The sequence below is a fragment of the Salvelinus fontinalis genome, chromosome 39 (genome assembly GCF_029448725.1).
Source record: "Salvelinus fontinalis isolate EN_2023a chromosome 39, ASM2944872v1, whole genome shotgun sequence".
NCBI lineage: Eukaryota > Metazoa > Chordata > Actinopteri > Salmoniformes > Salmonidae > Salvelinus > Salvelinus fontinalis.
This window is the reverse complement of record NC_074703.1, coordinates 27,239,181-27,260,775: the sequence shown is the minus strand read 5'-3', so window position 1 is coordinate 27,260,775 and position 21,595 is coordinate 27,239,181. Positions and strand designations below refer to the sequence as shown.

At 49.7% G+C, this 21,595-nt stretch overlaps 1 protein-coding gene across 1 annotated transcript in view; it reads left to right on the top strand.

The window, feature by feature from the left end:
* Positions 1 to 207: 207 nt before the first annotated feature.
* LOC129838848 (CCR4-NOT transcription complex subunit 2-like) overlaps positions 208 to 21,595 on the top strand; it is a gene marked incomplete in the record, with an annotated part of 95,708 nt that continues 74,320 nt past the window's right edge. The window contains 1 exon segment of the mRNA XM_055906072.1: positions 208 to 435. Within this exon segment, the coding sequence (XP_055762047.1) occupies positions 247 to 435 (189 nt within the window).

The window sequence follows — 21,595 nt, the reverse complement described above, 5'->3', positions numbered from 1 at the left end:
CTGAGAATTCATTGCAATTAGCAAACTATCAAATTGTTCACTAACGTGTATAATTTCAGCTGCAACAAATTACAAAACAGTGATGTTCTGTGATGAAAGGGGGGGGGTGATGAAACAAATATTTACATTTAATGTATCATAGTTCTAATGCCCATTTCATAGGCTACGTCACAATTCACGTCTTCAATGTCTATATAGATCATGCTAGGTCACGTAAGATGTTTCACGGTCTGTGTAGAGAGAAACATGAAGCGAGGGAGACAATTCTACCGTGGCAACAGTCGCAGAAAGAGCACCCACCCAACACGGCAACAGCTACAGGAGATGCCTTTGGAGGCTGAGGCAGGGTCAGAGGGTAAAGGCGGTATACCCAGCATCCTCGATTTTAGAGTACACAGCCATCTTGGATCTGCGAGGAGAAGAGAAATTAATGCGGTGAGTTTTTTCTCTGTTTTTTCCTTTAAAAATATCCACCATGCTCCACCAGGGAAGCGTTGCATGTCGAACCCGCATTATTTTGGCACCCAGCGACGCCGGTTTGGAGGAAATTGGGCTAGTGGTCGAGGTGTAATCCGACCTTTTGCGTTATCGTTTTTGTTTTTTGTCTGGGGCTGTACAAATTGAGAGCGACAGAGAACCAAGACATTACAGGCCCAATCCGCACAGCAGCCCTCCCCCTTTGCTGTAGTCAAATAGTTATCCCAAGGTTTGAACATTGAGTCCTACTGATGTCTTGCAAGCCAGCCAGCTAGCTAACGTTAGTTAGCTGATTTGTCCCGTTTTTATGGAGGTGATTTCATTAAAGGTGTAGATAGCTAAGTAATAGTATTCAATGAGTTATTGAAGTAAAACTACCTAGCGCGTATTTTGGTTAGCTTGTTAGCCAGCTATGTTAGCTCTGCTTAGCGAACAGCTAACGTTAATGTTCACTGATCCAATAATTGCGAATCGCATCCAACACCCACAAATATCTGGGCTATACATTTGGTTATGGTCGCTTATCATGATGATTTTGTTGTGTTAACGTTACCGTATCAATAAAATGGTACTCTAACCTACTAACATTACCTCTTATGGTGTTTGTGTTATGGTTTTGTCTAATTTAGTTCTAGTGTTTCTAGTTAGCCGACAGTGCTAATCCATACAACAGAAGAGTTCATTCATCCAACTTTATCTAGCCAGTGAATTAACTACTTCTTTCAAGTTACCCAGTTAGCTATCGAGCGGAACGTAATCAAACGTAAGCTGAAACTCATCGCGGTCCATTGAATGGTTGCCAGTTACGCCTGGCTAGTTGCATGAGTTGCTAGCCAAAGTAGCCTACTGGTATTTTGAACACAGTAGCTATTTAAGGCAACTTTCAAGCCACGTAGTTAGCTACTCAACACACACAATACCTAAACACCTAATATCATGATTTCCCCATCCCGTCAGTTCATTCAGTAGTCTCTACGATCAGAGTACAAAGCATTAACCGTTGTCCTTGGTCTGGAGAGAAATTACTTTTCAGGAGTAGCTACATCCTGTGCTATTACATGATGGTGTAGCTAAAGGAATAAGACTCATGACTGTCTGTTTTCAAAGGTCTGTTACAAGGTCTACCAGCTATGTATCTGCATTGACACTCAGGGAAAGGTATTGTTTTGGTTGCAGGTTGTGATTTGGAGGTCTTGACTGAAGTGAAATGGCTATTAGAAAGAATATACCTACTCTAAATTAGCAAACATTTCTTCAGCCCATCTCAGTGTTTTTGTCCAGGACTTCCAGCTGTGGATTTAATGCCTTTAGGCCCCATTCTGTTTAGATTTTCCAGTGAACACCAGGCTATTTGTTATGAGTTTGGGTTGGTTCAGTCAGTCAGTGAATCAGTAATATATCAAACTGAAGACTGACAGCAATCAGAAGGGTGATTGATTTGAAGTTGACACAGCCCCTGACCTCCGGTGACCCTGTCTGATTTCCTCACTGTTATCGGTAATGACAAAATAATAATTGTTTTGAGACGGGGTCGATTTGAAATGATTCATGCATAAAAGGATTCAATAATGTATGTTTTTTGTAATGCCGTTTTAGGTCTTTGTTTCTCTGAGCTACTGCTTTTTCCATCGTTGAGCCTTTGGAAGATCGTGACCAGAATGCACTTTTTTAATAAATCAAGTCTTTTTGTTTGTTTGTTGCCTTAATCAATTCAGCCTTCTCTAAAGTAGTCTGTTTGTTTGTTATTCTGCTTGGCCGGTCCGCTTACTGTTTATTTTGATTGGCATGTGGTGTGAGGAGTGTGGCTTAATCTCTTTTAATCCAGAACATTTGTTGTGACCCACTGCTGGTAATAGCCTACATTTAACAGTGCACTAACAGTCCCCAACATTTGTCATTAGTGTAGCCCCAGATTTGCTGCTGTTGAGTGCACACAGCACAGAGAGGCTCAAGCATATCTGATCGTGGGTGAGATGCAAGAAAGCTTCTTGTCTGCAAGCTGCTTCCCTGTGTCTGCGTGCCCTGGCTTCCCTGTGTCTGCGTGCCCTGGCTTCCCTGTGTCTGCGTGCCCTGGCTTCCCTGTGTCTGCGTGCCCTGGCTTCCCTGTGTCTGCGTGCCCTGGCTTCCCTGTGTCTGCGTGCCCTGGCTTCCCTGTGTCTGCGTGCCCTGGCTTCCCTGTGTCTGCGTGCCCTGGCTTCCCTGTGTCTGCGTGCCCTGGCTTCCCTGTGTCTGCGTGCCCTGGCTTCCCTGTGTCTGCGTGCCCTGGCTTCCCTGTGTCTGCGTGCCCTGGCTTCCCTGTGTCTGCGTGCCCTGGCTTCCCTGTGTCTGCGTGCCCTGGCTTCCCTGGCTGTGTCTGCGTGCCCTGGCTTCCCTGGCTGTGTCTGCGTGCCCTGGCTTCCCTGGCTGTGTCTGCGTGCCCTGGCTTCCCTGGCTGTGTCTGCGTGCCCTGGCTTCCCTGGCTGTGCTCTGGCTTCCCTGTGTCTGTGTAGTGTACAAAGGCTGTGGAAGCAGAGGGGTCGGCAGCCACATATGGTTGTTCTGTCTTCAGCAACTCTATTTCAGATGGAGTTGGATCATACCTGTGTTTCTATTAAAACACAAGCTAGTCTACAGCCCTTGTTGTCATTGCTGCTGCCAAAGAACATGCAGTACAGAGGAGAGATCCAATGGGTCTTCAAGTGTCCACATTCAAGGCAAATGTACGGATACTGTTAACAGATAAGCTGCACATCTGATGTGGAAGCAAGGCAGATGTTACTTCACATATTCTGTAGGTATAAACAGCCCCTAAGCTGTAGCCAAGGTCTATGGGTTTGTGGTGGATCCTCAGCCTAGCATCATACCTGGCTCAGTAGTTAAAACAGTTGCTGAACCACATCAATGTGAACTGCTTCAGAGGAGGGGGGTGGTGGGGGCGGCGGTGCTGCTGTGGGGTGGTGGTGGGGGCGGCGGTGCTGCTGTGGGGTGGTGGTGGGGGGGGCGGCGGTGCTGCTGTGGGGTGGTGGTGGGGGCGGCGGTGCTGCTGTGGGGTGGTGGTGGAGGATTAAGCGTATTTGTTTAGATATACAGTGCATTCAGAAAGTATTCAGACCCTTGGACTTTTTCCACATTTTGTTACGTTACAGCCTCATTCTAAAATGTATACAGTACTAGTCAAAAGTTTGGACACCGACTCATTCCAGGATCTTTCTTTCATTTTTTTCTATTTTCGACATTGTAGAATAACAGTGAAGACATCAAAACTATGAAATAACACATGGAATCATGTAGTAACCAAAAAACTGTTAAACAAATCAACATATATTTGAGATTCTTCAAAGTAGCCACCCTTTGCCTTGATGACAGCTTTGCACACACTTGGCATTCTCTTAACTAGCTTCATGAGGTAGTCACCTGGTATACATTTCAATTAACAGGTGTACCTTGTTAAAAGTTAATTTGTGGAATTTCTTGACTTAATGTGTTTGCCAATCAGTTGTTGTGACAAGGTAGGGGGGTATACAGAAGATAGCCCTATTTGGTTAAATAGCCCTTGGACAGCCTGGCGATGTGTTGGGTCATTGTCCTGTTTAAATCTCAACTTTGGACTCATCAGACCAAAGGACAGATTTCCACTGGTCTAATGTCCCTCGTGTTTCTTGGCCCAAGCAAGTCTCTTCTTATTGGTGTCCTTTAGTAGTGTTTTTTTGCAGCAATTCGACCCTGTAGGCCTGATTCACGCTGTCTCCTCTGAACACTTGATTTTGAGATGTGTTCTCTTTGCTTATTTGAGCTGTTCTTTAACCAAGAAGGAGAGTGATGGAGTGCTGCATCAGATGACCTGGCCTCCACAATTACCCAGCGTCAACCCAATTGAGATGGTTTGGGTTGAGTTGGACTGCAGAGTGAAGGGACAGCTTAACACTGCAGCATACAGTGACATTCTAGACGATTCTGTGCTTCCAACTTTGTGGCAACAGTTTGGGGAAGGCTCTTTCCTGTTTCAGCATGACTATGCCCCCGTGCACAAAGCGAGGTCCATAGAGAAAGGCTTTGTCGTGATCGATGTGGAAGAACTTGACTGGCCTGCACAGAGCCCTGACCTCAACCCCATCGAACACCTTTAGGATGAATTGGAACGTTGACTCAGTCAGACCTAATCGCCCAACATCAGTGCCTGACCTCACTAATGCTCTTGTGGCTGAGTGGAACCAAGTCCCCCACATCAATGTTCCAACATCTAGTGGAAAGCCTTCCCAGAAGAGTGGAGGCTGTTATAGCAGCAATGTTCCAACATCTAGTGGAAAGCCTTCCCAGAAGAGTGGAGGCTGTTAATGCAGCAATGTTCCAACATCTAGTGGAAAGCCTTCCCAGAAGAGTGGAGGCTGTTATAGCAGCAATGTTCCAACATCTAGTGGAAAGCCTTCCCAGAAGAGTGGAGGCTGTTAAAGCAGCGACGGGAATGAGATGTTCGACTTGCAGGTGTCCACATACTTTTGTTCATGTGTACCTTCATGCACCTCTTGGGGCTGGATGTAAAAATATATTACCAGGAAATATTAAGTCACATGACTCCTAATCAACATCAACCAGGAAGGAACAATACAACTGAATACTGTAGTATAGTATAGCTTGTTGCAGCAGCATCACCTCTGTGCAGTGCCATAAACAAGGGCAGTACACTACCATAAACAAGGGCAGTACACTACCATAAACAAGGGCGGTACACTACCATAAACAAGGGCGGTACACTACCATAAACAAGGGCGGTACACTACCATAAACAAGGGCGGTACACTACCATAAACAAGGGCGGTACACTACCATAAACAAGGGCGGTACACTACCATAAACAAGGGCGGTACACGACCATAAACAAGGGCGGTACACGACCATAAACAAGGGCGGTACACGACCATAAACAAGGGCGGTACACGACCATAAACAAGGGCGGTACACGACCATAAACAAGGGCGGTACACGACCATAAACAAGGGCGGTACACGACCATAAACAAGGGCGGTACACGACCATAAACAAGGGCGGTACACGACCATAAACAAGGGCGGTACACGACCATAAACAAGGGCGGTACACGACCATAAACAAGGGCGGTACACGACCATAAACAAGGGCGGTACACGACCATAAACAAGGGCGGTACACGACCATAAACAAGGGCGGTACACGACCATTGTTAGTGTGTCAATCAACCGGCGGTGCGTGTCTTGAGCTGCCTCCCTGGCAGGAGCTGTGCTTCAGTGAGCCCTGAACCAAGGCCTCCTGTCACACAGCCAAACGGGCCCATTTAACCAGACCCGGTATATAGGTGTCAGTGAGACACAGAGCGGGGCAGAGCGGGGCAGAGCGGGGAAGCCTAAAGGAAAGTGTCCTCTACACTAGTGTGGAGTAGATGATGGGGGACAGATAAGACACTCTGGTGTAAAGTAGTCTTCAGGTTGTCCTCCTTTCTCTAGTGGAATAGAAACCAGTTCATACTGCTCTCGCACCAGATTCACCTCTCCAGTTCATACTGCTCTCGCACCAGATTCACCTCTCCAGTTCATACGGCTCTCGCACCAGATTCACCCCTCCAGTTCATACGGCTCTCGCACCAGATTCACCCCTCCAGTTCATACTGCTCTCGCACCAGATTCACCCCTCCAGTTCATACTGCTCTCGCACCAGATTCACCCCTCCAGTTCATACTGCTCTCGCACCAGATTCACCTCTCCAGTTCATACTGCTCTCGCACCAGATTCACCACTACTGGGTGTTGCCTACAGAACTAGAATGTAGGGTTGTCAGGATACCACTATCGCCATCCTCAAAGGAAATAAAACATGAAGTGGACTCTGTTTCCTGAGGAAAACAGTCCTGATGTTGAAAGGGGAGACCTAGTCAGCTGTACAACTGAATGTCATCAACTGAAATGAGTCTTCCTCATTTAACCCTCTGAATCAGAGAGGTGGGGGGGTGGGGGGGGGGGGGGGCTGCCTTAATCCACATCATCGCTGCCTGGGGAACAGTTGTTGTTGGGGGTAACTGCTCTGCTCAACGACAGAACGGCAGATTTGTCCACCTTGCCAGCTCGAGGATTCGAACCAGCGACCTTTCTGTTACTGGCCCATTGCTTTTAACCGCTAAGCTACCTGCCTCCCCGTGACCAGCACCCTTTATGGTGTCACCCAGAATCCCCTTGGTTTTCTTAACCGCTAGGCTACCTGCCTCCCCGTGACCAGCACCCTTTATGGTGTCACCCAGAATCCCCTTGGTTTTCTTAACCGCTAGGCTACCTGCCTCCCCGTGACCAGCACCCTTTATGGTGTCACCCAGTATCACCTTGGTTTTCTTAACCGCTAGGCTACCTGCCTCCCCGTGACCAGCACCCTTTATGGTGTCACCCAGTATCACCTTGGTTTTCTTAACCGCTAGGCTACCTGCCTCCCCGTGACCAGCACCCTTTATGGCGTCACCCAGTATCACCTTGGTTTTCTTAACCGCTAGGCTACCTGCCTCCCCGTGACCAGCACCCTTTATGGCGTCACCCAGTATCACCTTGGTTTTCTTAACCGCTAGGCTACCTGCCTCCCCGTGACCAGCACCCTTTATGGCGTCACCCAGAATCCCCTTGGTTTTCTTAACCGCTAGGCTACCTGCCTCCCCGTGACCAGCACCCTTTATGGCGTCACCCAGAATCCCCTTGGTTTTCTTAACCGCTAGGCTACCTGCCTCCCCGTGACCAGCACCCTTTATGGTGTCACCCAGAATCCCCTTGGTTTTCTTAACCGCTAGGCTACCTGCCTCCCCGTGACCAGCACCCTTTATGGTGTCACCCAGAATCCCCTTGGTTTTCTTAACCGCTAGGCTACCTGCCTCCCCGTGACCAGCACCCTTTATGGTGTCACCCAGAATCCCCTTGGTTTTCTTAACCGCTAGGCTACCTGCCTCCCCGTGACCAGCACCCTTTATGGCGTCACCCAGTATCACCTTGGTTTTCTTAACCGCTAGGCTACCTGCCTCCCCGTGACCAGCACCCTTTATGGTGTCACCCAGAATCCCCTTGGTTTTCTTAACCGCTAGGCTACCTGCCTCCCCGTGACCAGCACCCTTTATGGTGTCACCCAGTATCACCTTGGTTTTCTTAACCGCTAGGCTACCTGCCACCCCGTGACCAGCACCCTTTATGGTGTCACCCAGAATCCCCTTGGTTTTCTTAACCGCTAGGCTACCTGCCACCCCGTGACCAGCACCCTTTATGGTGTCACCCAGAATCACCTTGGTTTTCTGCTTGGGGTTCTTTCTCCCTTGGAAGATCAGGCATCGCTGTGTCACGGTGCTGGTACTCGTTACAACCCTACTAGAATGAGATGCTAATTCTTTGGTGTAGTGGCCTATGCATGTCACGAATGTTCAATTCCAATGATAATAACTGACAATCAATAGCTTTGACCAATCCCCGAGATCTGATCATGGGTTTAATAATAATTAGTCACATACTGCCACACAAACAGTAGGTATCCTACGCACATACTGCCACACAAACAGTAGGTATCCTACGCACATACTGCCACACAAACAGTAGGTATCCTACGCACATACTGCCACACAAACAGTAGGTATCCTACGCACACACTGCCACACAAACAGTAGGTATCCTACGCACACACTGCCACACCAACAGTAGGTATCCTACGCACACACTGCCACACCAACAGTAGGTATCCTACGCACATACTGCCACACCAACAGTAGGTATCCTACGCACACACTGCCACACCAACAGTAGGTATCCTACGCACATACTGCCACACAAACAGTAGGTATCCTACGCACATACTGCCACACAAACAGTAGGTATCCTACGCACATACTGCCACACAAACAGTAGGTATCCTACGCACATACTGCCACACAAACAGTAGGTATCCTACGCACATACTGCCACACCAACAGTAGGTATCCTACGCACACACTGCCACACAAACAGTAGGTATCCTACGCACACACTGCCACACCAACAGTAGGTATCCTACGCACATACTGCCACACAAACAGTAGGTATCCTACGCACATACTGCCACACAAACAGTAGGTATCCTACGCACACACTGCCACACCAACAGTAGGTATCCTACGCACATACTGCCACACCAACAGTAGGTATCCTACGCACATACTGCCACACCAACAGTAGGTATCCTACGCACACACTGCCACACAAACAGTAGGTATCCTACGCACATACTGCCACACCAACAGTAGGTATCCTACGCACACACTGCCACACAAACAGTAGGTATCCTACGCACACACTGCCACACCAACAGTAGGTATCCTACGCACACACTGCCACACCAACAGTAGGTATCCTACGCACATACTGCCACACCAACAGTAGGTATCCTACGCACATACTGCCACACAAACAGTAGGTATCCTACGCACATACTGCCACACAAACAGTAGGTATCCTACGCACATACTGCCACACCAACAGTAGGTATCCTACGCACATACTTCACCACACCAACAGTAGGTATCCTACGCACATACTTCACCACAAACAGTAGGTATCCTACGCACATACTGCCACACCAACAGTAGGTATCCTACGCACATACTGCCACACCAACAGTAGGTATCCTACGCACACACTGCCACACAAACAGTAGGTATCCTACGCACACACTGCCACACAAACAGTAGGTATCCTACGCACATACTGCCACACCAACAGTAGGTATCACTGCCACACCAACAGTTCCATTCCCCTGAGATGAGGGAAACCTTGTAGTACTCCCTGTGCTCTCATCGGTTCCTCAGAGGCCTAGCCAGGTCGGTTCAAACGCAGGTTTAATTGTTCTTTGGTGTTTTCCTAGGCACCCGCATACAAGTTCAAATCCTAAACTACGCCTTGCTCAGTCTGTGTTTTTCCGCTATTACAGATACATTGTTTAACCTGATTCCCACTCAAACTACACACATGAGATTATAATTTTATGATTCTAATCAATTTCATACAGTTATAAGGTTTCAGAGTGGAATTATTTTATCATTATCGTTCAACATATACATTTTGTTCTTCTGTTTCTATCTCTTGACAATAGAGATGACCACACTACAGACCTTCCCTGTCTTAACTACTCTCTAAAACCCCTCTGGAAGTCCCTGACCACACTACAGACCTTCCCTGTCTTAACTACTCTCTAAAACCCCTCTGGAAGTCCCTGACCACACTACAGACCTTCCCTGTCTTAACTACTCTCTAAAACCCCTCTGGAAGTCCCTGACCACACTACAGGCCTTCCCTGTCTTAACTACTCTCTAAAACCCCTCTGGAAGTCCCTGACCACACTACAGACCTTCCCTGTCTTAACTACTCTCTAAAACCCCTCTGGAAGTCCCTGACCACACTACAGACCTTCCCTGTCTTAACTACTCTCTAAAACCCCTCTGGAAGTCCCTGACCACACTACAGACCTTCCCTGTATTAACTACTCTCTAAAACCCCTCTGGAAGTCCCTGACCACACTACAGGCCTTCCCTGTATTAACTACTCTCTAAAACCCCTCTGGAAGTCCCTGACCCCACTACAGGCCTTCCCTGTCTTAACTACTCTCTAAAACCCCTCTGGAAGTCCCTGACCACACTACAGGCCTTCCCTGTCTTAACTACTCTCTAAAACCCCTCTGGAAGTCTCTGACCACACTACAGGCCTTCCCTGTATTAACTACTCTCTAAAACCCCTCTGGAAGTCCCTGACCACACTACAGGCCTTCCCTGTCTTAACTACTCTCTAAAACCCCTCTGGAAGTCTCTGACCACACTACATGCCTTCCCTGTCATAACTACTCTCTCTAAAACCCATCTGGAAGTCTCTGACCCCACTACAGGCCTTCCCTGTCATAACTACTCTCTAAAACCCCTCTGGAAGTCTCTGAAGACTTGATGAATACTCCCATGGTGGTTTCTGTTGCCAGAAGGCAGCTTGCCCAGAGGACTCCTTTCTAGCCTGGCCACGTTGTTACAGAGGTGGGATATCTGACCACGCAGTGTGAAGACTGAGTATCTCATTAGTTATTAATGAAGGGGTTTCATGTGTTGGCCTCTAGTTCAGGGGTAGTTATCTTCCCGTATGGAGGGCCTGGGACTTGATCTAGTCTGGTTTCATTTGTAGAGCAGCTCAGGCAGGTCAGACATATTCTGTGTCCCAAATGGCTCCCTATAAAAGTGCACTAGTTTCTTTCCCGGAGTCATATGGGCTTGGTGTGAACTAGTTGGCTAGGGAATAGGGGCTGTTCCCAGGAAGACAGGCTGAGATTAGGTGACTGCTCTGTCCTCCCCACTTACATGGTCCTGACCTAGTCTGTCTGTTCATTCTGTCTCTCTGGGATGGGACTGCTTCTGTTTCCCCCCCCACCGTGTTACAGCTGTTAATTACACCTCTCCTCCACTCTGCTCTGTCCTCCCCACTTACATGGTCCTGACCTAGTCTGTCTGTTCATTCTGTCTCTCTGGGATGGGACTGCTTCTGATTACCCCCCCCCCCCCCCCCCCCCCCCCACCGTGTTACAGCTGTTAATTACACCTCTCCTCCACTCTGCTCTGTCCTCCCCACTTACATGGTCCTGACCTAGTCTGTCTGTTCATTCTGTCTCTCTGGGATGGGACTGCTTCTGTTTCCCCCCCCACCGTGTTACAGCTGTTAATTACACCTCTCCTCCACTCTGCTCTGTCCTCCCCACTTACATGGTCCTGACCTAGTCTGTCTGTTCATTCTGTCTCTCTGGGATGGGACTGCTTCTGATTACCCCCCCACCGTGTTACAGCTGTTACTTACACCTCTCCTCCACTCTGCTCTGTCCTCCCCACTTACATGGTCCTGACCTAGTCTGTCTGTTCATTCTGTCTCTCTGGGATGGGACTGCTTCTGTTTTCCCCCCCACCGTGTTACAGCTGTTACTTACACCTCTCCTCCACTCTGCTCTGCTGGGCCCCTGTAGCTGGGCCCCTGTAGTTGGGCCCCTGTAGCTGGGCTCCTGTAGCAGGGCCCCTGTGGTCCCCTGACTCTGACCCAGATTCTAACATCTGTCCACATACAATCATAACAAAAACACAGTCATGAATGTGGCACCTCTGAGCTGTCAGGTCAGTTGTTACAGCTACTGACTGTCCTTGACTATAACAATATTACTTATGTTTGGGTACCAGGCTACTTGTTGTTGAGCTTGTGTACAGTAGGTTCATTTCCATATTGGGTACCAGGGTCCTTGTTGAGCTTGTGTACAGTAGGTTCATTTCCATATTGGGTACCAGGGTCCTTGTTGAGCTTGTGTACAGTAGGTTCATTTCCATATTGGGTACCAGGGTCCTTGTTGAGCTTGTGTACAGTAGGTTCATTTCCATATTGGGTGCCAGGGTCCTTGTTGAGCTTGTGTACAGTAGGTTCATTTCCATATTGGGTACCAGGGTCCTTGTTGAGCTTGTGTACAGTAGGTTCATTTCCATATTGGGTGCCAGGGTCCTTGTTGAGCTTGTGTACAGTAGGTTCATTTCCATATGTTGAGCTGTAGGCTGTCCTTACAATCCAGTTGGCTGCATTGTTGAAGTGACCACTCTCTCTTTTACTCTCTCTCCTCTTTTCCGCCCTCTGTCCCTCACTCTCATTTCCTCCCTCACTCTCATTTCCTCCCTCACTCTCATTTCCTCCCTCACTCTCATTTCCTCCCTCACTCTCATTTCCTCCCTCACTCTCATTTCCTCCCTCACTCTCATTTCCTCCCTCACTCTCATTTCCTCCCTCACTCTCATTTCCTCCCTCACTCTCATTTCCTCCCTCACTCTCATTTCCTCCCTCACTCTCATTTCCTCCCTCACTCTCATTTCCTCCCTCACTCTCATTTCGTCCCTCACTCTCACTTCGTCCCTCACTCTCACTTCGTCCCTCTCTCTCTCACTTCGTCCCTCTCTCTCTCACTTCGTCCCTCTCTCTCTCACTTCGTCCCTCTCTCTCTCACTTCGTCTCTCTCTCTCTCACTTCGTCTCTCTCTCTCTCTCACTTCGTCTCTCTCTCTCTCTCACTTCGTCTCTCTCTCTCTCTCACTTCGTCTCTCTCTCTCTCTCACTTCGTCTCTCTCTGTCTCTCTCACTTCCTCTCTCTGTCTCTCTCACTTCCTCTCTGTCTCTCTCTCACTTCCTCTCTCTCTCTCTCTCACTTCCTCTCTCTCTCTCTCTCACTTCCTCTCTCTCTCTCACTTCCTCCCTCTGTTTCTCTGTCTCTGTGTGTAATCGGTAGTTCCCCAGAGAAGGACCGAGTGGGTCAGATTTCCTCTCCTATAACCAGTGTGTCTGTCTTCATCCTAACAACCCTTATGTTATGACCATGTCATTCTGTAGGCTGAATGTGTTCAGTCTCTTTGGTCTTTTTTGATTTTAACACTAGTGGTGTTGTTCTGCAAGCAGCATGAATGGAAAGGGTGACAGACTGGGCTGTCATAGGTAGGGCCAGTCTGTCCTATAGGGATATGTGTTGTTGGACACCTAGGAGAGCCTGGAGTTCCAGTATTGCACATTCTCACTGCTGGAGGTCTGTCATGTTGGGAAACAATTGTGTGACTGAAGAGCCCACCTGGTATGAGTTCTGCCCATGGCAGTGCTGTATTTGTGGAGCAGGGTGCTGCCTGGGTACAGCAGTATGTACCATGGCAGTGCTGTATTTGTGGAGCAGGGCGCTGCCTGGGTACAGCAGTATGTACCATGGCAGTGCTGTATTTGTGGAGCAGGGCGCTGCCTGGGTACAGCAGTATGTACCATGGCAGTGCTGTATTTGTGGAGCAGGGCGCTGCCTGGGTACAGCAGTATGTACCATGGGTAGCAGCACAGATGGCCTGTACTTCGTTTCCCCCGTCTTGACGATATGCCGCCTCGTTTCCCCCGTCTTGACGATATGCCGCCTCGTTTCCCCCGTCTTGACGATATGCCGCCTCGTTTCCCCCGTCTTGACGATATGCCGCCTCGTTTCCCCCGTCTTGACGATATGCCGCCTCGTTTCCCCCGTCTTGACGATATGCCGCCTCGTTTCCCCCGTCTTGACGATATGCCGCCTCGTTTCCCCCGTCTTGACGATATGCCGCCTCGTTTCCCCCGTCTTGACGATATGCCGCCTCGTTTCCCCGTCTTGACGATATGCCGCCTCGTTTCCCCCGTCTTGACGATATGCCGCCTCGTTTCCCCCGTCTTGACGATATGCCGCCTCGTTTCCCCCGTCTTGACGATATGCCGCCTCGTTTCCCCCGTCTTGACGATATGCCGCCTCGTTTCCCCCGTCTTGACGATATGCCGCCTCGTTTCCCCCGTCTTGACGATATGCCGCCTCGTTTCCCCCGTCTTGACGATATGCCGCCTCGTTTCCCCCGTCTTGACGATATGCCGCCTCGTTTCCCCCGTCTTGACGATATGCCGCCTCGTTTCCCCCGTCTTGACGATATGCCGCCTCGTTTCCCCCGTCTTGACGATATGCCGCCTCGTTTCCCCCGTCTTGACGATATGCCGCCTCGTTTCCCCCGTCTTGACGATATGCCGCCTCGTTTCCCCCGTCTTGACGATATGCCGCCTCGTTTCCCCCGTCTTGACGATATGCCGCCTCGTTTCCCCCGTCTTGACGATAAGCCGCCTCGTTTCCCCCGTTTTGACCATAAGCCGCCTCGTTTCCCCCGTTTTGAGGATTTTTATTTATTTCTGTCCAGATCAAAATGTACCAAGGGAAGGATGTCATTAACATGATGTAACTGGGCTGGCTACTGCGTTGTCTTCTCTTTGTGACTAATCCTTCTGTTCTGATCTCGTATCCATCCATCTGAGGCATAGCAGAGGAACAAGTTGGGCTAGCCCATTTAGTCAGGAAAAACACATGAGAAATGGGTCACATTTAGTATTCACTGCAGTACAGATGCTGATTGGCTAGCTTCTCACAGAATCTCTTTAATCTGCTTCCTTAGCTGATACGCCGGCTGTGTCCCAAAATGCACCCTATTCCGTACGTAGTGCACTACTTTTAACCAGAGCCCACAAGCCCTGGTCTAAAGTAGTGCAATATACAGGGTAGGGTGTAGGTTGCCATTTGGGATGCTAAGTAGACTTACTGTGGATGGGTTTGGACAGGATGCTACACAGCTCGGTCTGTCTTATCAAGAAGTTATGGCGCCCGTCCAAGGCCTTGCAGAATTTGGAACGTGATAAACTATGCCAATGTTGCCGGAAGCAGAGACTAGCTCTTATCAGGTCAGCCAGAACATGAGTCACACTGACATGTCAGTCCTCTCTTCATGTCAAGGTCAGATATCTCTTAGTACACTTATCCTCCACCACTTTGACTTTCTAGTACAAACAATCTCTGTTTTGGTCATTTTCTAAGAGATGGTTTAGTCGAGCTAGTCACTCAGATAGTGAATTTAAATAATCTAACCTTCAGGCAATTAATGGTTTATCACCAAAAAAAAATGCATTTGAGCTTTTGTACAACAGTGATATTTGTAGTGGAGGCGATGGTGATAAGTGCCTTGGCCTCTAATCTCAATGATCTCTCTCTCTCTGATCTCGCGCTCTCTCTCTGATCTCGCGCTCTCTCTCTGATCTCGCGCTCTCTCTCTGATCTCGCGCTCTCTCTCTGATCTCGCGCTCTCTCTCTGATCTCGCGCTCTCTCTCTGATCTCGCGCTCTCTCTCTGATCTCGCGCTCTCTCTCTGATCTCGCGCTCTCTCTCTGATCTCGCGCTCTCTCTCTGATCTCGCGCTCTCTCTCTGATCTCGCGCTCTCTCTCTGATCTCGCGCTCTCTCTCTGATCTCGCGCTCTCTCTCTGATCTCGCGCTCTCTCTCTGATCTCGCGCTCTCTCTCTGATCTCGCGCTCTCTCTCTGATCTCGCGCTCTCTCTCTGATCTCGCGCTCTCTCTCTGATCTCGCGCTCTCTCTCTGATCTCGCGCTCTCTCTCTGATCTCGCGCTCTCTCTCTGATCTCGCGCTCTCTCTCTGATCTCGCGCTCTCTCTCTGATCTCGCGCTCTCTCTCTGATCTCGCGCTCTCTCTCTGATCTCGCGCTCTCTCTCTGATCTCGCGCTCTCTCTCTGATCTCGCGCTCTCTCTCTGATCTCGCGCTCTCTCTCTGATCTCGCGCTCTCTCTCTGATCTCGCGCTCTCTCTCTGATCTCGCGCTCTCTCTCTGATCTCGCGCTCTCTCTCTGATCTCGCGCTCTCTCTCTGATCTCGCGCTCTCTCTCTGATCTCGCGCTCTCTCTCTGATCTCGCGCTCTCTCTCTGATCTCGCGCTCTCTCTCTGATCTCGCGCTCTCTCTCTGATCTCGCGCTCTCTCTCTGATCTCGCGCTCTCTCTCTGATCTCGCGCTCTCTCTCTCTCTCTCTGATCTCGCGCTCTCTCTCTCTCTCTCTGATCTCGCGCTCTCTCTCTCTCTCTCTGATCTCGCGCTCTCTCTCTCTCTCTCTGATCTCGCGCTCTCTCTCTCTCTCTCTGATCTCGCGCTCTCTCTCTCTCTCTCTGATCTCGCGCTCTCTCTCTCTCTCTCTGATCTCGCGCTCTCTCTCTCTCTCTCTGATCTCGCGCTCTCTCTCTCTCTCTCTGATCTCGCGCTCTCTCTCTCTCTCTCTGATCTCGCGCTCTCTCTCTCTCTCTCTGATCTCGCGCTCTCTCTCTCTCTCTCTGATCTCGCGCTCTCTCTCTCTCTCTCTGATCTCGCGCTCTCTCTCTCTCTCTCTCTCTGATCTCGCGCTCTCTCTCTCTCTCTCTCTCTGATCTCGCGCTCTCTCTCTCTCTGATCTCGCGCTCTCTCTGATCTCGCGCTCTCTCTCTCTCTGATCTCGCGCTCTCTCTGATCTCGCGCTCTCTCTGATCTCGCGCTCTCTCTGATCTCGCGCTCTCTCTGATCTCGCGCTCTCTCTGATCTCGCGCTCTCTCTGATCTCGCGCTCTCTCTGATCTCGCGCTCTCTCTGATCTCGCGCTCTCTCTGATCTCGCGCTCTCTCTGATCTCGCGCTCTCTCTGATCTCGCGCTCTCTCTGATCTCGCGCTCTCTCTCTCTGATCTCGCGCTCTCTCTCTCTGATCTCGCGCTCTCTCTCTCTGATCTCGCGCTCTCTCTCTCTGATCTCGCGCTCTCTCTCTCTGATCTCGCGCTCTCTCTCTCTGATCTCGCGCTCTCTCTCTCTCTCTCTCTGATCTCGCGCTCTCTCTCTCTCTCTCTCTGATCTCGCGCTCTCTCTCTCTCTCTCTCTGATCTCGCGCTCTCTCTCTCTCTCTCTCTGATCTCGCGCTCTCTCTCTCTCTCTCTCTGATCTCGCGCTCTCTCTCTCTCTCTCTCTGATCTCGCGCTCTCTCTCTCTCTCTCTCTGATCTCGCGCTCTCTCTCTCTCTCTCTCTGATCTCGCGCTCTCTCTCTCTCTCTCTCTGATCTCGCGCTCTCTCTCTCTCTCTCTCTGATCTAGACTAGTCAGGTGGTCTGTACCTCTACTACTACTACTACTAGACTACAGTCAGGTGGTCTGTACCTCTACTACTACTACTACTAGACTACAGTCAGGTGGTCTGTAGGTCACTGCCTCCCATTGACACATCACATCTCTTCTAGACTACAGTCAGGTGGTCTATACCTCTACTACTAGACTACAGTCAGGTGGTTTGTAGGTTACTGCCTCCCATTGACACATCACATCTCTTCTAGACTGCAGACACTTTATGAACTGATGGGGTTCTATTGCATGTTTCATTCCAGAGCTGCAGATGAAAAACAACCACTTAACCCTCATCTGGAGGCTCGTTGTGTCTGTTGGCTTCTGACAGAAGAGCTCATAGCTGTACTACTAGTCTGAGGGTTGTAGTGGGACTCTGTTAATCAATCCCCTCTGTCAAGCTGTGCCATTCATACCCACTAGACTAGAGCCTCCAGCAGCCAGATGAGTAGGAGAGGAATGGAGATCCAACATGGCGTCCCAGTGGGACGGTGTGGGCCCTGCCTGGAGTGGAGGTAATGAGACTGTGCCGCGGATGCCCACTAGATTAGAGCCTGCAGCTACCAGCTGGATAGGTGACTGGTGAGAATTAGATCCAAAATGGCGTCCCAGTGGGAAGGTGTGGGCCCTGCCTGGAGGGGAGGTAATGGACTAGAGTACTGCAGCTGCACCTGGCTACAGAGCTGTTAGGTGGGCGCTGGGGCACGGCGGTTAAACTGCTGCTGCCGAGGAGGAAGGAAACCCAGCTGTCTGAATGGGTTTGCAGAACATCAAAATGCCACTATGCCAGCTCTATAACTCTGGCTGCAGCACAGGAGGCTGCTGAGGGGAGGACGGCTCATGATAATGGCTGGAACGGAGATAATGGAATGGTATCAAACATGTATTCCATGAGTTTGATTCCTTTCCATTTATTCTGTTCCAGCCGTTACTATGAGCCCGTCCTCCCTAATGAAGGTGCCACCAGCCTCCTGTGAGCTGCATACTGGTGTTCTGAAAGGGATCAATAAGAAGCAGCAAGTTGCCATGTTTCCCAGTGATCATGCCCTGAAAGAGCAGGGTTTGATGAGGAAGTTGCCATGTTTCCCAGTCATCTAGCCCTGAAAGAGCAGGGTTTGATGAGAGGAAGTCACCATGTTTCCCAGTGACCATGCCCTGAAAGAGCAGGGTTTGATGAGAGGAAGTCGCTATGTTTCCCAGTGATCATGCACTGAAAGAGCAGGGTTTGATGAGAGGAAGTTGCCATGTTTCCCAGTGATCTAGCCCTGAAAGAGCAGGGTTTGATGAGAGGAAGTTGCTATGTTTCCCAGTGATCATGCCCTGAAAGAGCAGGGTTTGATGAAAGGAAGTTGCCATGTTTCCCAGTGATCTAGCCCTGGAAGAGCAGGGTTTGATGAGAGGAAGTCGCTATGTTTCCCAGTGATCATGCCCTGAAAGAGCAGGGTTTGATGAGAGGAAGTTGCCATGTTTCCCAGTGATCTAGCCCTGAAAGAGCAGGGTTTGATGAGAGGAAGTCGCCATGTTTCCCAGTGATCATGCCCTGAAAGAGCAGGGTTTGATGAGAGGAAGTCGCCATGTTTCCCAGTGATTTAGCCCTGAAAGAGCAGGGTTTGATGAGAGGAAGTTGCTATGTTTCCCAGTGATCATGCCCTGAAAGAGCAGGGTTTGATGAGAGGAAGTCGCCATGTTTCCCAGTGATCATGCCCTGAAAGAGCAGGGTTTGATGAGAGGAAGTCGCCATGTTTCCCAGTGATTTAGCCCTGAAAGAGCAGGGTTTGATGAGAGGAAGTTGCTATGTTTCCCAGTGATCATGCCCTGAAAGAGCAGGGTTTGATGAGAGGAAGTCGCCATGTTTCCCAGTGATCATGCCCTGAAAGAGCAGGGTTTGATGAGAGGAAGTTGCGATGTTTCCCAGTGATCTAGCCCTGAAAGAGCAGGGTTTGATGAGAGGAAGTTGCTATGTTTCCCAGTGATCATGCCCTGAAAGAGCAGGGTTTGATGAGAGGAAGTTGCTATGTTTCCCAGTGATCTAGCCCTGAAAGAGCAGGGTTTGATGAGAGGAAGTTGCTATGTTTCCCAGTGATCTAGCCCTGAAAGAGCAGGGTTTGATGAGAGGAAGTTGCTATGTTTCCCAGTGATCATGCCCTGAAAGAGCAGGGTTTGATGAGAGGAAGTTGCTATGTTTCCCAGTGATCATGCCCTGAAAGAGCAGGGTTTGATGAGAGGAAGTCGCTATGTTTCCCAGTGATCATGCCCTGAAAGAGCAGGGTTTGATGAGAGGAAGTTGCTATGTTTCCCAGTGATCATGCCCTGAAAGAGCAGGGTTTGATGAGAGGAAGTTGCTATGTTTCCCAGTGATCTAGCCCTGAAAGAGCAGGGTTTGATGAGAGGAAGTTGCTATGTTTCCCAGTGATCTAGCCCTGAAAGAGCAGGGTTTGATGAGAGGAAGTTGCTATGTTTCCCAGTGATCATGCCCTGAAAGAGCAGGGTTTGATGAGAGGAAGTTGCTATGTTTCCCAGTGATCATGCCCTGAAAGAGCAGGGTTTGATGAGAGGAAGTCGCTATGTTTCCCAGTGATCATGCCCTGAAAGAGCAGGGTTTGATGAGAGGAAGTTGCTATGTTTCCCAGTGATCTAGCCCTGAAAGAGCAGGGTTTGATGAGAGGAAGTTGCTATGTTTCCCAGTGATCATGCCCTGAAAGAGCAGGGTTTGATGAGAGGAAGTCGCTATGTTTCCCAGTGATCATGCCCTGAAAGAGCAGGGTTTGATGAGAGGAAGTTGCTATGTTTCCCAGTGATTTAGCCCTGAAAGAGCAGGGTTTGATGAGAGGAAGTTGCTATGTTTCCCAGTGATTTAGCCCTGAAAGAGCAGGGTTTGATGAGAGGAGTCTCTCACTACGAGAGAAGTTGGCGCTGAATACAAGCACCCTCCAAATTCACCCTCTGTTCCACCAAGGGTTGATGAATGGACACTGTTGGTCAGCTGAGATTTCCTTAGTCCAGCAGTCTCCTGTTTGGAGTTTATTTTTCACGTCCTCTGCATCAATTATACTTTTACACATGTTACGGTGTTGGAGTTAGTTATAACCAAGTTATTAATGTGGTTATGATGGGCTATAGGTCAGTCCCTATTGTTCACATGCATGCGATGCTTACATGTGTCACGTAAAGAGAGCAAGGTTTGAGGGAATAGGGAAAGTATATCCTAAACAAATGAGGGATTTCTGTAACGAAGCTTTTCGGTCAGGGGAAAAACAAGTAAGAAAGTAGAAATGTCTTACGTTGCAGCTTCAGCACCACGGACAGCGCCGTTAACATTGTTGCTGTCGTCGTCGCTGCAGAAGGAGAAGGAGACATGTGTCCGGCCCAAATCAATTTCCATCAGGCTCCCTCTGGAGTCATTTGTGTTCCATAAAACAGTGGACTTAAAGCAGCAGACCAGCTCAGTGCCCACGGGTTGGCTTACTTTTGTTTGGGCCCCTAAGTTTTCTGAACAAATAAAAATCAACCATTTTGTTTATTTTTTTTTAAATTTATTGTTGGACCATAAGACTGTAAAAACACCAAGTGATTTTAATTTGGGAGTTCTGTTCCCAAGTATTCCCAGTCATGATAGAGAGACACGTAAACAAGGTTTGAAATGGTAGTTTTAGTCAGTTGAAAGAACAGACGACTGGTTCCCCTCAGATCCAGATCTGTCTGATTCCAGTGGGAGGACAAGACGATTCTGTTGTCTCCCAGTATAGCCTGCTCTAGTATTCTACTCTTGTCAGAGAGACAGACTGTAGTGTATTGGCTGTGAGTGGGTCCTGGTCTACTTCTGGTTCCTGACACTTAATCAGTAAGTGCTTCTGGCGTCCATCTTGATTTATCTCCAGCTAAATGGTGGGACATCAGTCTTTCTGTCAGGACTGGAGATGAGGTATTGGTATTATTCTGTTCTCTCCTCCACTGCCTTTCCTCTCCTCTCCTCCACTGCCCTTCCTCTCCTCTCCTCCACTGCCCTTCCTCTCCTCTCCTCCACTGCCCTTCCTCTCCTCTCCTCCACTGCCCTTCCTCTCCTCTCCTCCACTGCCCTTCCTCTCCTCTCCTCCACTGCCCTTCCTCTCCTCTCCTCTCCTCCACTGCCCTTCCTCTCCTCTCCTCTCCTCCACTGCCCTTCCTCTCCTCTCCTCCACTGCCCTTCCTCTCCTCTCCTCCACTGCCTCTCCTCCACTGTCTCTCCTCCACTGCCTCTGCTCCACAGAGCGTTTTTCATATTCTAGTATGGGGTTTCAGTATACCGTCCAACACTAGTGTGGAGCACATATGTGTCAGGTAGAGGAAGTCAGAGTGGTGCTCCTCAGGTGGCGTCTCTGCTGCTGGCAGTGCTGTGTGTAATACACTGTCCACTGATAGGAACTGTTCCTGGCAGGAGTGGTAGTCCTGAGGCGTGTCCGGCTATGGAGCTCCAGCAGGGAGCCAGGCAGGGAGCCAGTCAGGCAGGGAGCCAGGCAGGCAGGGAGCCAGGCAGGCAGGCAGGGAGCCAGGCAGGCAGGCAGGGAGCCAGGCAGGCAGGCAGGGAGCCAGGCAGGCAGGCAGGGAGCCAGGCAGGCAGGCAGGGAGCCAGGCAGGCAGGGA